Below are 17,283 nucleotides of genomic sequence, written 5' to 3' on the forward strand. Positions count from 1 at the left end.
TTTCTAAAATGGGGTCATTTGTGGGGGTTTTGTGCCATCTTGGCATTTTATGGCCTTCAAAACTGTAATAGGTAGTGAGGAGTGAAGTCAAATATTTACGCCCTTAGAAAGCCTGAAGGCGGTGCTTGGTTTTCGGGGCCCCGTACGCGGCTAGGCTCCCAAAAAGTCCCACATATGTGGTATCCCCGTACTCAGGAGAAGCAGCAAAATTTATTTTGGGGTGTCATTTCACATATGCCCATGGCATGTGTGAGCAATATATCATTTAGTGACAACTTTGTGAAAAAAAAAAAAAAAAAAAAAAAGTTTGTAATTTTCCCGCAACTTGTGGCAAAATATAAAATATTCCATGAACTCAACATGCCTCTCAGCAAATAGCTTGGGGTGTCTACTTTCTAAAATGGGGTCATTTGTGGGGGTTTTGTGCCATCTTGGCATTTTATGGCCTTCAAAACTGTAATAGGTAGTGAGAAGTGAACTCAAAAATTTACGCCCTTAGAAAGCCTGAAGGCGGTGCTTGGTTTTCGGGGCCCCGTACGCGGCTAGGCTCCCAAAAAGTCCCACATATGTGGTATCCCCGTACTCAGGAGAAGCAGCAGAATTTATTTTGGGGTGTCATTTCACATACGCCCATAGCATGTGTGAGCAATATATCATTTAGTGACAACTTTGTGTAAAAAAAAAAAAAAAATTTTTTTTTTGTCATTATTCAATCGCTTGAGGCAAAAAAATAAAATATTCAATGGGCTCAACATGCCTCTTATCAATTTCCTTAGGGGGTCTACTTTCCAAAATGGGGTCATTTGGGGGGGTTTTGTACTGCCCTGCCATTTTAGCACCTCAAGAAATGAGATAGGCAGTCGTAAACTAAAAGCTGCGTAAATTCCAGAAAACGTACCTTAGTTTGTAGATGTGACAACTTTTGCGCAAACCAATAAATATACAATTATTGACTTTTTTTTTACCAAAGACATGTGGCTGAATACATTTTGGCCTAAATGTATGACTAAAATTGAGTTTATTGGATTTTTCTAATAACAAAAAGTAGAAAATATCATTTTTTTTCAAAATTTGCGGTCTTTTTACGTTTATATCGCAAAAAATAAAAATCGCAGAGGCAATCAAATACCATCAAAAGAAAGCTCTATTTGTGGGAAGAAAAGGACGCAAATTTTGTTTGGGTACAACATTGCATGACCGCGCAATTACCAGTTAAAGCAGCGCAGTGCCAAAGTGTAAAAAGACCTCTGGTCATTTACCAGCAAAATGGTCCGGTCTGAAAGTGGTTAAAGGAACCTATTTAGAAAATAAAAAACAAAGCTTTACAACCCCTTTAAGTATCTCCCTCAAGCTTCTCTGTTGGGTCCCCTAGCTTAGCACTCCAGATTAGTGATGGCCGAACGGTTCGCCCGGCGGTCGTTTCGCGGCGAATTTCCGACTTTCGCCGTCCGCGGGTTCGAACGCCTTTTTCCGTCGTTCGCCCCGGCGGACTTACGTGTTTAATGTATACAAGAACTTTAACCTTTCGTGACACGTTTATCATGTGTTACAGGACAACCAATTGAGACATGACAGCTCATGGACACTTGGACATTCCCCCTAACCTATAAATACACCCGATCCGGTGGCCATTTTACATTCTTTCTTCTGTCACTGTAGGGAAAGGATCCTGTGTGGAGTAGGGACAGAGAAAACGCTAGCTATTTGGTACACAAAAGTTCTTTTCAGGACTGGTATAGGTGTTAGGTCAGCAGCCTGAGTTTCTTTTGTCAGTTTAGATAAAGGGACAGAGCGCTGTATGCTGCTATTTTAGGGACAGCTCAGCCAGATTAGTCTTTCTTCATCATCATCATCATCATCATCATTAGCTGTTACTATCAGGTCCACAAAAGAGCTGTTCCAGCTAATCGTTCCAGCCTACTCTTTTTTGCCAATTTGTATAGGGACAGGCAGGAAGCAGTGTGTCAGGCAGTGAGGATAATTTTAAAGACTTGCTGTTACTATTAGTTCCACAAAGGTTCTTTTCAGGACTGGTATCAGTGGTACGGTAATAGGCTTGTACACGTATAATATTCTTTCTTCCAAATATAGAAAGAATATTATACTTGACTGCTGCCCTTCTGCTGCAGTCTGCTAATCATTCACAACTCACTTGTTCCACAAAGCTCTTTATCAGGACTGGTAACTTGGTCTGTCTAGGGTGCTACGGTACATAGGCTTGGGTGCGGTACAGTCTGCTGTTCTGTAAGGACCGCTATCGGTCCACAATACATAGGGTTGCCGTGCACTACTGCTGACCGCTGCCCTATACTGCAGCAGTCCTTCATTGGTATAGGGACTGACGTACAGTCTGCTAATCACTAACACACAACCTGCTTGGTCCACAAAAGTTCTTATAAGGACTGGTAACTTGGTATAGGGTGCTACGGTACATAGGCCTGAGTGCGTTACAGTCTGCTGTTCTGTAAGGACCGCTATCGGTCCACAATACATAGGGTTGCCGTGCACTACTGCTGACCGCTGCCCTATACTGCAGCAGTCCTTCAGCGGTATAGGGACTGACGCACAGTCTGCTAAACACTAACACACAACCTGCTTGGTCCACAAAAGTTTTTATAAGGACTGGTAACTTGGTATAGGGTGCTACGGTACATAGGCCTGAGTGCAGTACAGTCTGCTGTTCTGTAAGGACCGCTATCGGTCCACAATACATAGGGTTGCCGTGCACTACTGCTGACCGCTGCCCTATACTGCAGCAGTCCTTCATTGGTATAGGGACTGACGTACAGTCTGCTAATCACTAACACACAACCTGCTTGGTCCACAAAAGTTCTTATAAGGACTGGTAACTTGGTATAGGGTGCTACGGTACATAGGCCTGAGTGCGTTACAGTCTGCTGTTCTGTAAGGACCGCTATCGGTCCACAATACATAGGGTTGCCGTGCACTACTGCTGACCGCTGCCCTATACTGCAGCAGTCCTTCATTGGTATAGGGACTGACGTACAGTCTGCTAATCACTAACACACAACCTGCTTGTTCCACAAAAGTTCTTATAAGGACTGGTAACTTGGTATAGGGTGCTACGGTACATAGGCCTGAGTGCGTTACAGTCTGCTGTTCTGTAAGGACCGCTATCGGTCCACAATACATAGGGTTGCCGTGCACTACTGCTGACCGCTGCCCTATACTGCAGCAGTCCTTCATTGGTATAGGGACTGACGTACAGTCTGCTAATCACTAACACACAACCTGCTTGGTCCACAAAAGTTCTTATAAGGACTGGTAACTTGGTATAGGGTGCTACGGTACATAGGCCTGAGTGCAGTACAGTCTGCTGTTCTGTAAGGACCGCTATCGGTCCACAATACATAGGGTTGCCGTGCACTACTGCTGACCGCTGCCCTATACTGCAGCAGTCCTTCAGCGGTATAGGGACTGACGCACAGTCTGCTAAACACTAACACACAACCTGCTTGGTCCACAAAAGTTTTTATAAGGACTGGTAACTTGGTATAGGGTGCTACGGTACATAGGCCTGAGTGCAGTACAGTCTGCTGTTCTGTAAGGACCGCTATCGGTCCACAATACATAGGGTTGCCGTGCACTACTGCTGACCGCTGCCCTATACTGCAGCAGTCCTTCATTGGTATAGGGACTGACGTACAGTCTGCTAATCACTAACACACAACCTGCTTGTTCCACAAAAGTTCTTATAAGGACTGGTAACTTGGTATAGGGTGCTACGGTACATAGGCTTGAGTGCGGTACAGTCTGCTGTTCTGTAAGGACCGCTATCGGTCCACAATAGATAGGGTTGACGTGCACCACTGCTGACCGCTGCCCTATACTGCAGCAGTCCTTCAGCGGTATAGGGACTGACGCACAGTCTGCTAAACACTAACACACAACCTGCTTGGTCCACAAAAGTTTTTATAAGGACTGGTAACTTGGTATAGGGTGCTACGGTACATAGGCCTGAGTGCGTTACAGTCTGCTGTTCTGTAAGGACCGCTATCGGTCCACAATACATAGGGTTGCCGTGCACTACTGCTGACCGCTGCCCTATACTGCAGCAGTCCTTCATTGGTATAGGGACTGACGTACAGTCTGCTAATCACTAACACACAACCTGCTTGGTCCACAAAAGTTCTTATAAGGACTGGTAACTTGGTATAGGGTGCTACGGTACATAGGCCTGAGTGCGTTACAGTCTGCTGTTCTGTAAGGACCGCTATCGGTCCACAATACATAGGGTTGCCGTGCACTACTGCTGACCGCTGCCCTATACTGCAGCAGTCCTTCAGCGGTATAGGGACTGACGCACAGTCTGCTAAACACTAACACACAACCTGCTTGGTCCACAAAAGTTTTTATAAGGACTGGTAACTTGGTATAGGGTGCTACGGTACATAGGCCTGAGTGCAGTACAGTCTGCTGTTCTGTAAGGACCGCTATCGGTCCACAATACATAGGGTTGCCGTGCACTACTGCTGACCGCTGCCCTATACTGCAGCAGTCCTTCATTGGTATAGGGACTGACGTACAGTCTGCTAATCACTAACACACAACCTGCTTGGTCCACAAAAGTTCTTATAAGGACTGGTAACTTGGTATAGGGTGCTACGGTACATAGGCCTGAGTGCGTTACAGTCTGCTGTTCTGTAAGGACCGCTATCGGTCCACAATACATAGGGTTGCCGTGCACTACTGCTGACCGCTGCCCTATACTGCAGCAGTCCTTCATTGGTATAGGGACTGACGTACAGTCTGCTAATCACTAACACACAACCTGCTTGTTCCACAAAAGTTCTTATAAGGACTGGTAACTTGGTATAGGGTGCTACGGTACATAGGCCTGAGTGCGTTACAGTCTGCTGTTCTGTAAGGACCGCTATCGGTCCACAATACATAGGGTTGCCGTGCACTACTGCTGACCGCTGCCCTATACTGCAGCAGTCCTTCATTGGTATAGGGACTGACGTACAGTCTGCTAATCACTAACACACAACCTGCTTGGTCCACAAAAGTTCTTATAAGGACTGGTAACTTGGTATAGGGTGCTACGGTACATAGGCCTGAGTGCAGTACAGTCTGCTGTTCTGTAAGGACCGCTATCGGTCCACAATACATAGGGTTGCCGTGCACTACTGCTGACCGCTGCCCTATACTGCAGCAGTCCTTCAGCGGTATAGGGACTGACGCACAGTCTGCTAAACACTAACACACAACCTGCTTGGTCCACAAAAGTTTTTATAAGGACTGGTAACTTGGTATAGGGTGCTACGGTACATAGGCCTGAGTGCAGTACAGTCTGCTGTTCTGTAAGGACCGCTATCGGTCCACAATACATAGGGTTGCCGTGCACTACTGCTGACCGCTGCCCTATACTGCAGCAGTCCTTCATTGGTATAGGGACTGACGTACAGTCTGCTAATCACTAACACACAACCTGCTTGTTCCACAAAAGTTCTTATAAGGACTGGTAACTTGGTATAGGGTGCTACGGTACATAGGCTTGAGTGCGGTACAGTCTGCTGTTCTGTAAGGACCGCTATCGGTCCACAATAGATAGGGTTGACGTGCACCACTGCTGACCGCTGCCCTATACTGCAGCAGTCCTTCAGCGGTATAGGGACTGACGCACAGTCTGCTAAACACTAACACACAACCTGCTTGGTCCACAAAAGTTTTTATAAGGACTGGTAACTTGGTATAGGGTGCTACGGTACATAGGCCTGAGTGCGTTACAGTCTGCTGTTCTGTAAGGACCGCTATCGGTCCACAATACATAGGGTTGCCGTGCACTACTGCTGACCGCTGCCCTATACTGCAGCAGTCCTTCATTGGTATAGGGACTGACGTACAGTCTGCTAATCACTAACACACAACCTGCTTGGTCCACAAAAGTTCTTATAAGGACTGGTAACTTGGTATAGGGTGCTACGGTACATAGGCCTGAGTGCGTTACAGTCTGCTGTTCTGTAAGGACCGCTATCGGTCCACAATACATAGGGTTGCCGTGCACTACTGCTGACCGCTGCCCTATACTGCAGCAGTCCTTCAGCGGTATAGGGACTGACGCACAGTCTGCTAAACACTAACACACAACCTGCTTGGTCCACAAAAGTTCTTATAAGGACTGGTAACTTGGTATAGGGTGCTACGGTACATAGGCTTGAGTGCGGTACAGTCTGCTGTTCTGTAAGGACCGCTATCGGTCCACAATAGATAGGGTTGACGTGCACCACTGCTGACCGCTGCCCTATACTGCAGCAGTCCTTCAGCGGTATAGGGACTGACGTACAGTCTGCTAAACACTAATACACAACCTGCTTGGTCCACAAAAGTTCTTATAAGGACTGGTAACTTGGTATAGGGTGCTACGGTACATAGGCTTGAGTGCGGTACAGTCTGCTGTTCTGTAAGGACCGCTATAGGTCCACAATAGATAGGGTTGACGTGCACCACTGCTGACCGCTCACCTATACTGCAGCAGTCCTTCAGCGGTATAGGGACTAAGAGTTTTGTCACAGGGTCATTTAAAAAATGACATGCAGAGGAAGAGGCAGGCCCTTCCGCAGGGGTGGTAGGGGTAGGGCAGGAGCAACAGGCTTGAGCCAAAGTGGGAAGTTGCAGAAGGTGCGTTCAATTACTTTAAAGGATGCACCAGACTTGGTTGAGTGGCTCGCTCAGCCTTACTCTTCTGCACCCTCCTCATCCTCTCGATCTGCACCCTCTTCTTCACTCTCTGCTATGTGCACCCCCAAAGACACTACCACCAACAACACGACCACCACCACCACCACCACATACCTTCCGCTTGAGTCACTGGAATTATTTTCCGATCCATATCAAGAGGACATTTCTGATGCGCAGCCACTCTTGGTATTGGATCAGGAAGAGGAGGTAGCAACAAGCGCTACTCAGCAGTCTGACGCCAGTACCCAGATCAGCCCAAGGAGGAGGTTGGTCCCCGGTGTTGCTGCCTACTCTACTTATAGCGGTGGGGAAGGTGACGTTGATGATGACGTGTCTAGTGATGTCACGTGGGTGCCCACAAGAGAGGAAGAGGAGGGGAGTTCAGAGGGAGATATGGACCAGCAGATAGGGAGGAGAAGCAGCAATGACTTACATTGCACAGCAGGGACAAAGCAGACTGCAAATGTATCAGGAGCGAGTCATCGACCATGTACGGTCACATCTGGCGCTCCCAGGACACCGGCACATGGCTCCGCAGTGTGGGCTTTTTTTAACGTGTCCGCTGCTGACAATAGCGTTGCCATCTGCAATCTTTGCAGTCAACGCGTTAGTCGCGGTAAGCCCAATACTCACCTAGGGACGACCGCCTTAAGAAGGCACATGAGCAGCCATCACCGAGCCCAGTGGGAGCAACGGAACACACAAAGCCACACTGCAGGCTCTCACCGTCCAGCCTCGTCTTCTACTTCTCCTTCTCCTCTCTCCTCACAATTGTCCTCCACTCCACCTTCCATCACGCCAAGCTCACATTTTTCTGCAAAAAGGCAGGCTTCCGTGGGCCTAATGTTTGAGCGTAAAAAAATGATGACGCCGGATAACCCTCTTGCCCAACGGTTGGCGGCTGGCTTGTCAGAACTCATAGCCCGCCAACTACTGCCATATAAACTGGTGGACTCGGAGGCCTTTCGCAAATTTGTGGCCATTGGAACACCACAATGGAAGGTCCCAGGAAGGAAGTATTTCTCAGAGAAGGGCATCCCAGAGCTATATGGCCATGTTCAGCGGCAAGTGAATGTATCTCTGGCACACAGTGTCGGTGCCAAGATACATCTGACCACAGACACGTGGTCTAGCAAACACGGGCAGGGAAGGTATATCAGTTTTACTGCCCACTGGGTGAACCTTCTGACGGCCGTCAAGCATGTAACCCGTGGCACCCGTGTAGATTTGGTTTTACCGCCACGGATTGCATGCAGGCCTGACTCTTCTTCTCCTCCTCCTACTCCATCCTCCTCCCTCTCCTCCTCAGCTGCCTCCTCCTTTTCCGCTGCTAGCGTCTCTTCCACTGCACCGCCCAAGCTCCCCAGAACCTATTCCACATGCCAGGTGAGACGTTGCCATGCCGTGCTGCGTCTGTTGTGCCTGGAAGCAAAGAGCCACACTGGCCCGGCACTCCTTTCAGCTTTGCGTTCACAGGCAGATGAGTGGCTAACACCGCTCAATTTGACAGTTGGTAAAGTGGTGTGTGACAACGGTGCCAATCTGCTTAGCGCATTGAAACAGGGCAAAATCACGCACGTGCCGTGCATGGCACACGTCTTAAACTTGGTCGTGCAGCGATTCCTTGTCAAATACCCTGGGGTCCAGGACATCTTGCGGCAGGCAAGGAAAATCTCGGCCCATTTCAGAAGATCTTACACGGCCATGGCTCGCCTTGCTGACATTCAGCGGCGACACCATCTGCCGGTCAGACGTCTTATTTGCGATTGCCCGACGCGATGGAACTCAACCTTCTATATGCTTGATAGGCTGCTCCAGCAGAAACGTGCAGTTAACGTCTACCTGTATGAACTCTGCGAAAGAAACGGTTCTGGGGAGCTGGGTTTTTTTTCACCGCGCCAGTGGCTGCTCATGCGCGACACATGCAGACTTCTGCGGCCATTTGAGGAGATCACCAAACTGGTCAGTCGCAGCCATGGCGCCATCAGTGACATGGTACCTTATGCCTTCTTTCTGGAGCGTGCATTGCGTCGTGTCATTGATCAGGCTGTGGAGGAGCAGGAGCGGGAAGATGAGGAAGTCGCAATGCTGGATGAATTCCCAGGGGGGGCTACTCTATCTGAGACAAGTCAACAACAGGAGTCTGATGAGGAGTCAGAGGAGGATGGTGCCGGGGCGGATGAGCAGGAGCAAGAAGAGCATGCTTTAAACCTTTCTGGGATCCCTGTTGTGCGAGGATGGGGAGAGGAGAATGAAGAGGACGACATTATCCTGGATGATGAGCAGGAGCCAGGCCACCACACCGCTTCCACTTTAGTGCAAATGGGGGCCTTCATGCTCCAGTGTTTTAATAGGGACCCCCGTATAAAAAGCATGAGGGTCAAGGACCAGTACTGGGTGGCAACGTACTTAGACCCCCGGTACAAACACAAAATGGCGGAAATGTTACCGCCGTCGCAGAGGGCTGTCAGAATGCAGCACTTCCAGGCCTTGCTTCGAGAAATGCTGCATTCTGCTTTTGCGTGCGCTGGCAGAGGAGCAATTCCCACTCCCAGAGAAGGATTTGCGGGTACCAATCCAACAGCGCCTGCAAGAAGAGGCCGGTTTGAAGATGTGTTGGTGACTTCGGATATGAGGTCATTCTTTCAGCCGACCCATCGACAGGTGTCATCCGGATCCAGCATCAGGGAACGCCTAGACCGTCAGGTGTCCGACTACATTGGGTTAACGGCCGATGTGGACGCTCTGAGGAGTGATGAACCCCTAGACTACTGGGTGGGCAGGCTTGACCTCTGGCCAGAGCTTGCCCAATTTGCAATCGAACTGTTGGCTTGCCCCTCATCCAGTGTCCTGTCCGAAAGGACGTTCAGCGCAGCAGGGGGGATTGTGACCGATAAGCGTACTCGCCTAGCTCACCACAGTGTTAACTACCTCACATTTCTAAAAATGAATGAGGCATGGATCTCGGAGGAATTCAACACATGTGATCAGTAGACCATGTATATGTCTATAAACAATTTTTGGAATCAAGCACACAGACCTTCTTAATTCATTTGGCTCACTTCCCTGACCCAAAAAAGCACACCGTACTATATGCCCCTACCCTCCTCTTTGAAGAGGTTGAGCGGTGTCATATTTCTACTGGGGCTGCTTATTATGAGGGGTTCCCACCATCCCTGTGCTGTGCTGACTTCCTCCTGGGTGTTCTTATTATGAGGGGCTCCCACCATCCCTGTGCTGTGCTGACTTCCTCCTGGGGGTTCTTATTATGAGGGGATCACACCATCCCTGTGCTGTGCTGACTTCCTCCTGGGGCTGCTTACGGTGCTGCTGTCAGCGCTGTATGTCACGGAGCTGCTGTCAGCGCTGTATGTCACGGAGCTGCTGTCAGCGCTGTATGTCACGGAGCTGCTGTCAGCGCTGTATGTCACGGAGCTGCTGTCAGCGCTGTATGTCACGGAGCTGCTGTCAGCGCTGTATGTCACGGAGCTGCTGTCAGCGCTGTATGTCACGGAGCTGCTGTCAGCGCTGTATGTCACGGAGCTGCTGTCAGCGCTGTATGTCACGGAGCTGCTGTCAGCGCTGTATGTCACGGAGCTGCTGTCAGCGCTGTATGTCACGGTGCTGCTGTCAGCGCTGTATGTCACGGAGCTGCTGTCAGCGCTGTATGTCACGGAGCTGCTGTCAGTGCTGTATGTCACGGAGCTGCTGTCAGCGCTGTATGTCACGGAGCTGCTGTCAGCGCTGTATGTCACGGAGCTGCTGTCAGCGCTGTATGTCACGGTGCTGCTGTCAGCGCTGTATGTCACGGAGCTGCTGTCAGCGCTGTATGTCACGGAGCTGCTGTCAGCGCTGTATGTCACGGAGCTGCTGTCAGCGCTGTATGTCACGGAGCTGCTGTCAGCGCTGTATGTCACGGAGCTGCTGTCAGCGCTGTATGTCACGGTGCTGATGTCAGTGCTCTGTATTACGGTGCTGCTGTCAGTGCTCTGTATCTCCTGCACCCTCTTGTTTGCCTACCCTGGTCCCTGACCTTCCCTCTCCTCCATTGCCTTCATTAGCTCCATAGTCCTGAATTGTCAGAACAATTTCCCAAATAAAAAAAAAATGCTTGTAGTTATCGATCCCAAATTCACCTCATACATGTATTATGCTATTGTCCAGGTGGTGGGACTACGTGCTACCCCCTAATAATTACCCCGTGGCCGCAAATTCGACCTAAAGGTTTGCGAAATTCGCCTCCCATTGAAGTCAATGGAGCCCGCGGCGAACGGTCGTTTTCGCGAACGTTTGTGTCCGTTCGCGTTTCGCGTTCGCGAAACGTCCCGTCGGAAGTTCGTCCATCACTACTCCAGATACTTCTCAAGCTTCACCCCACTGGCCTGCTCATTCCCTGGTTGGCACACAAGGCTGGTCTGCAAGCGTCACCTCCGCTGGCTGGGCCTCTGGCTTGACACCTGCTGAAGTTTCCCAATTCTTCACTGTCCCCGGTACTGCTCCAGTACTTGCTTCAGATACTTACTGTGCTTCCTGATAATAAGGCAGACGGTTCCTTTGTGGAGACAGCTTCCCCTCTATCTCCGACCACGACAGGTTCTCGGCCGGCACAACCGTCCAACCCTGCGCTACTCTCATACTTCTGCATAGGCCCTCAGACAGCCTAGCAGCCAGATATGCTTGGGATAGGCCTAAACTCCAGCCTAGTAGCCCGGGCAATACAACACACTTCCATCCAGACAGCCATCCAGGTGGCACAGAACACCGATCGCCTGATTCCACACAAATATATAGGTTCTCCCAGCAGGCCAAGGGATTTAAGAAAACCCTTGCCCATTGGCTGAGACACCCCATCTATTCCAAATCTGTCCTTGTTTTGCCCTTGTTTTATCTAATGTGACCAGGTACCCGGCCACCTAATGTCATTCAAAGTGTGAGAGTGCTGAAAGCTGCAAATTGGCCTGGGCAGGAAGAGGGTATAAGTGCCCGGTAGGCAAGTAGTGATATTAGTATGTCACAGAAGTAAGTACACCCCTCACATTTTTGTAAATATTTTATTCTATCTTTTCATGTGACGACACTGAAGAAATGACACTTGTCTACAATGTAAAGTAGTGAGTATACAGCTTGTATAACAGTGTAAATTTGCCGTCCCCTCAAAAATAACTCAACACACAGCCATTAATGTCTAAACCACTGGCAACAAAAGTGAGTACACTCCTAAGTGAAAATGTCCAAATTGGGCCCAAAGTCTCAATATTTTGTGTGGCCACCATTATTTCCCAGCACTGCCTTAACCCTCTTCGGCATGGAGGTCACCAGAGCTTCACAGGTTGCCACTGGAGTCCTCTTCCCCTCCTCCATGATGACATCACAGAGCTGGTGGATGTTGGAGACCTTCCCCTCCTCCACCTTCTGTTTGAGGATGTCCCACAGATGATCAATAGGGTTTAGGTCTGGAGACATGCTTGGCCATCACCTTTACCCTTAGCTTCATTAGTAAGGCAGTGGTGGTCTTGGAGGTGTGTTTGGGGCCATTATCATGTTGGAATACTGCCCTGCGGCCCAGTCTCTGAAGGGAGGGGATCATGCTCTGCTTCAGTATATCACAGTACATGTTGGCATTCATGGTTCGCTCAATGATTTGTAGCCCCCCAATGCCGGCAGCACTCATGCAGCCCCAGACCATGACACTCCCACCACCATGCTTGACTGTAGGCAAGACACACTTGTCTTTGTCCTCCTCACCTGGTTGCCCCCACACACGCTTCTCACCATCTGACACCAAATACGTTTATCTTGGTCTCATCAGACCACAGGACATGGTTCCAGTAATCCATCTCCTTAGTCTGCTTGTCTTCAGCAATCTGTTTGTGGTCTTTCTTGTGCATCATCTTTAGAAGAGGCCTCCTTCTGGGACGACAGCCATGCAGACCAATTTGATGCAGTGTGCAGCGTATGGTCTGAGCACCGACAGGCTGACCCCCCACCCCCACAACCTCTGCAGCAATGCTGGCAGCACTCATACCTCTATTTCCCAAAGACAACCTCTGGATATGACGCTGAGCATGTGACCTCAACTTGTCCTCAACAGGCCTGTTCGGAGTGGAACCTGTCCTGTTAAACCGTTGTATGGTCTTGGCCATCGTGCTGCAGCTCAGTTTCAGGGTCTTGGCAATCTTCTTATAGCCTAGGCCATCTTTATGTAGAGCAACAATCCTTTTTTTCAGATCCTCAGAGAGTTCTTTACCATGAGGTGTCATGTCGAACTTCCAGTGACCAGTATGAGAGAGTGAGAGCGATAACACCAAATTTAACACACCTGCTCCCCATTCACACCTGAGACCTTGTAACACTAACGAGTCACGTGACACCGGGCATGGAAAATGGCTAATTTGGACCAAATTTGGACATTTTCACTTAGCGGTGTACTCACTTTTGTTGCCAGCGGTTTAGACATTAATGGCTGTGTGTTGAGTTATTTTGAGGGGACAGCAAATTTACACTGTTATACAAGCTGTACACTCACTACTTTAGTATACAAGAAACGAACAAAACTCTGGACAGCCGCACTCCGGATTAAGTAAAAAATTAAAATGCCTTTATTTCTTCAAGTGAAAGAACTCCATGTCACACAAAACATCACAGCAAAGGGAAAAATAGAATAAAATACTGACGCGTTTCACGCTAAACCCAACGCTTACTACTTTACATTGTAGACAAGTGTCATTTCTTCAGTGTTGTCACATGAAAAGATAGAAGAAAAGATTTACAAAGATGTGAGGGGTGTACTCACTTTTGTGAAATACTGTATAACGACATTGCATTGGCAAGCGATTCGTTATTTACATCGCAGCCAACATTGCTGTTTACAATTAACTTCTTGTGAAGACACCTTTAGAACAATGCAAAAAAAAAAAAACATTCAGGGGTCCATGTATAAATACATTTTGCTGAACAAATGTGACAAAACATCTGCACAGCGCCAATGAAGCACGCCGTATTCTGTGTAATATAATAATCTCCTATTTTCAATGCGCCATCTAGTGGCCACAATGCCTTTTTTATTTTTTTTATTTTATGGTTTAAAAATGCATTATGGCCACTAGATGGCGCTTTGAAAATAGGCAATTATTATATTACACAGAATACGGCACGCTTCATTGGAGCCTTGGGGGTGTGCGTCACATTCATACACCAAACTTTTTACACATCAACCCAGAAATGTATATTGATTGAGTGTGTTTTTGTTTTTCTTTCTTCAGCCACTAATATAGCCAGAAGCGGGGAAGCCTCACAAAGTTCCAACTATCAGGGCGCTACGCCCATTGGTTACGCCAACAAGGCCATTGATGGTGTGAAAGATACAAACTGGTTTCATGGCTTCTGTAGCCACACAAATGCGGACCCATCGCCCTGGTGGAAGGTAGACCTGAAACAGAAATACAAAGTGAATGTCGTTGCAGTCACTGGACGAACAGACGGCGCAATGGACCGGATGAGGGGTGCTGAGGTCCGAATTGGAAATTCTCCGGACAATAACAACCCAGTGTGAGTACCAGGGTGCAAGGCAGGGTCGTCTTTTTGCCTGGGCACTGCCATGAGGTTTCAGGTTCATGGGGAGGGAATGGCATGTGAACACTGGACAAGAGCCGGTGATCAGTGCACCGGGTGTGGAAATAACTGGAATCGATCTTTTGTGGCTTTCAGTTGCTGTAGGGTGAGGGGTGAACCACAAATAATCGCTTCAAGTTATTTCTTTACCCGCTGCCTGGGCCACCCCTGTGCGCCGCCCCTTTACCCCCAGCAGCGCTGCAGACTTCCCTCCTCTCCTCTTCCACGACAGCAGCCACAGGCCCACAGGGGGGGGGGTAGAGGCCAGTAAATATGTAATTTGCCAGCCCCCTCCTGTTCTAAGTGCACACTGTGATTGATCGGTAATAATCACTCACTGTATTCATTCATACCTGAATCATAGTATACTGTGCTTACTATGCTTCAGTTTAAGAATGAACAGGAAGCCTCTGTCTCCCATGCAGTAGCGCCTGGTGGTCTTTTCTTTGGGGGGGTAAACAACCACCCCCTCCCCGCGGCACCTCAAACCTCCCCGCTTTCTGCAGGTCCACTGAAACTTACCCCATCTAGGCGGTGGGCACATCAGGCAGTGGCAGGAATCAGGCAGGGGTGGGCACATTGGGCAGTGGCAGGGAATGGGCGGTGGCAGGCACATCGGGCAGCGGCGGGGATCGGACATAGGCGGGCACATCAGGCAGTGGCAGGGATCAGGCATAGGTGGGCACATCGGGCAGTGGTGGTGATCAGGCCGCTGTGGGCACATTGGGCAGCAGCGGGGAACAGGCGGCGGCAGGCACATCGGACAACGGCGGGGATTGGGCATCAACAGACATCAGGCTGCGGCGGGCATCGGGCAGTGGCTCCTGTGTCTCCTGCTTCTCACTTCTGCCGTGTGTCTCCTCCCCTCCTCCTAGGCATCCAATAGGATCGCCTGTCCTTTTCGCTAATCAGGGGACAGGTATAAGACCCACTTCCTGATTGGCGGGGAGGAGGATCAGAGTTGCAACAGCGAATGTTCATTCGCTGTTGTAACACCTGGGTGAGCTCCTGGCGCTGTGCTCTGCGCCACAAGCCCACCCTATTTTGAAGCCTATTAGAGCCTCTGGCTCTAATCAGGTGCTTCAGAAAACACACCCTCTGCCGCTGTAATTGATGCGCCCGATGTCCTGAAAGGGGCCAGATGCATAAATAAGGGGTAGCGGTCAGGGATCATTAATTAGGATGTGGCGGCCGTGGATAGAGAGGGCGGCTCCCGGGCGCCCCTGATGGATGGGCTGCCACTGCTCCCATGTATTCACCAGCAGTGAAGCTGAGGCTGCAGAAAGAAACTGGGGATTGTGTTTCCTCAGGCCCTTTGTCTCAAAAGTGAGACATCAGGGGTCTAGACCCTTAATAGTTTACCAAAGACCCCCTCCCAACAGTGTTGTGAAAAAAATGTATTAAAATTAAGATTAAATATTAAAATTAATATTAAAAAATTTAAATTTTTAAACATAAATTAAAAAATGAGTAAAATTTCCAAAAAAGGCCATTCCCAAGATCTAGCATAATTTAGCTATACCCAGTGGTAATTATAAAAACATAAAATTAAAATTAAAAACGAATGTAAATTGTAAAAAATTACTACCAAAACACCCCCAACCCTGCATGAAACAATTGTATAACAAAGTTACAATCTGTGTTGATGGGGCACAAAGTCAATCACACAAAGAGCTTTGTATAATGCATTGGTTTCCCCATAGACATGTGCACTGCCAAAAAATGTGTTCGTTTTGATTTTGATTTCATCCTTTTTTTTTTGTTTTTCGGGTCATTCGTTATGATCGCAATTTGTAAATGTGTAAATTCCTAAATTCGTACATTTGTAAATTTGTAAATTGGAAAATTCGTAAATTCGAAAATTTGTAAATTTCGTAAATCCAAAAATTTGTAAATTTGAAAATCCGAAAATTCTAAAGAACAAAATATGAAAATTCTAAATAATAACTAACTAACTAACTAATAATAACTAACTATTAAATCATAGGTATTGGTATTTCCTTTCAAATTTGGCTGTTAGTGAACGTAACAAATACAAATTTATTCGAAGTTATGAATTATCCGAAATAACGATTGCCGCATCTAAACAAATGGAACGGAATGACTTAATAATAAATAATAATAATAAAAAGGTTTAATTATTATTATTGTTATTTATTATTATTAATGCGTTACGTTCCATTCCTTTACATACGGCATTCATTATTTCAGATAACTTGTGACTTTAGATAAATTCGTATTCGTTACGTTCACGAACAGCCAAATTTGAAAGGAAATTCCAAAACCTATATTTTCCTAGTTAGTTATTTCAAATTTTCGAATGTTCGGGTTTTCCGATTTTCACATTTCAAATTTCCAAATTTTTCGAATTTAAGAATATTCGGATAAATTTGTTAAACGTGTTTTCGTTAATTCGGATGTTTCGATTTTGTCGAAATTCGTTAAACTCATTCGGAACGAAAGGAATCGCACATGTCTATTCCCAACATGGAGAATACATAGGTGAGCAAATGCACAAAGAGCACAAGTGAAGGGATGGTCATTGTAATCATGATCCATCATCAGGCACCCAATGGATAGGCCAGCTTATCAGGTCCCACAAAATCCAATATGTAAATTCTAGAGAGTAAGGAGGAGAATTGTGCAATAAAAAGAGAGCAACAAGAAAAAAGCAGAAGGATAAAGAACTAGAGACCAATGAAAAATAGGAGGGTAGAGTTAAAAAGAAAAAAAATGGACTTACCGCTAGGTAGCCATTCTCACCGCCAAGGGTTGCTAAGGGTTTTTCGGAGCTGTGGTTGAATGACCTCCCATATGATGGTGCCTACATAATTCTGGAGTCAACACCACATGGCAGAGTCAGTGGAACAACACCAATGATCTTTTTTAGCTATCTGTAAAGGTGACGTTCTGGATTTAGGAGGGGTTTCCCAAGACCTAAAAATGATTTTCCTGGTTCATCATGGGTAA

General features: G+C 47.7%; 1 protein-coding gene across 1 annotated transcript in view; it reads left to right on the forward strand.

Moving 5' to 3' along the window:
- Positions 1 to 17,283, forward strand: part of LOC143997914 (fucolectin-like) — a 29,084-nt gene that overhangs the window by 9,255 nt on the left and 2,546 nt on the right. Inside the window, exon 2 of the mRNA XM_077493736.1 lies at positions 13,965 to 14,250. Within this exon, the coding sequence (XP_077349862.1) occupies positions 13,965 to 14,250 (286 nt within the window). The remainder of the gene's footprint in view (positions 1 to 13,964; positions 14,251 to 17,283) is intronic.

Source organism: Lithobates pipiens, unplaced genomic scaffold (assembly GCF_037356315.1).
Source record: "Lithobates pipiens isolate NorthernLeopardFrog02 unplaced genomic scaffold, aLitPip1_a1.2 Scaffold_19, whole genome shotgun sequence".
In the NCBI taxonomy this organism is placed as follows: Eukaryota; Metazoa; Chordata; class Amphibia; order Anura; family Ranidae; genus Lithobates; species Lithobates pipiens.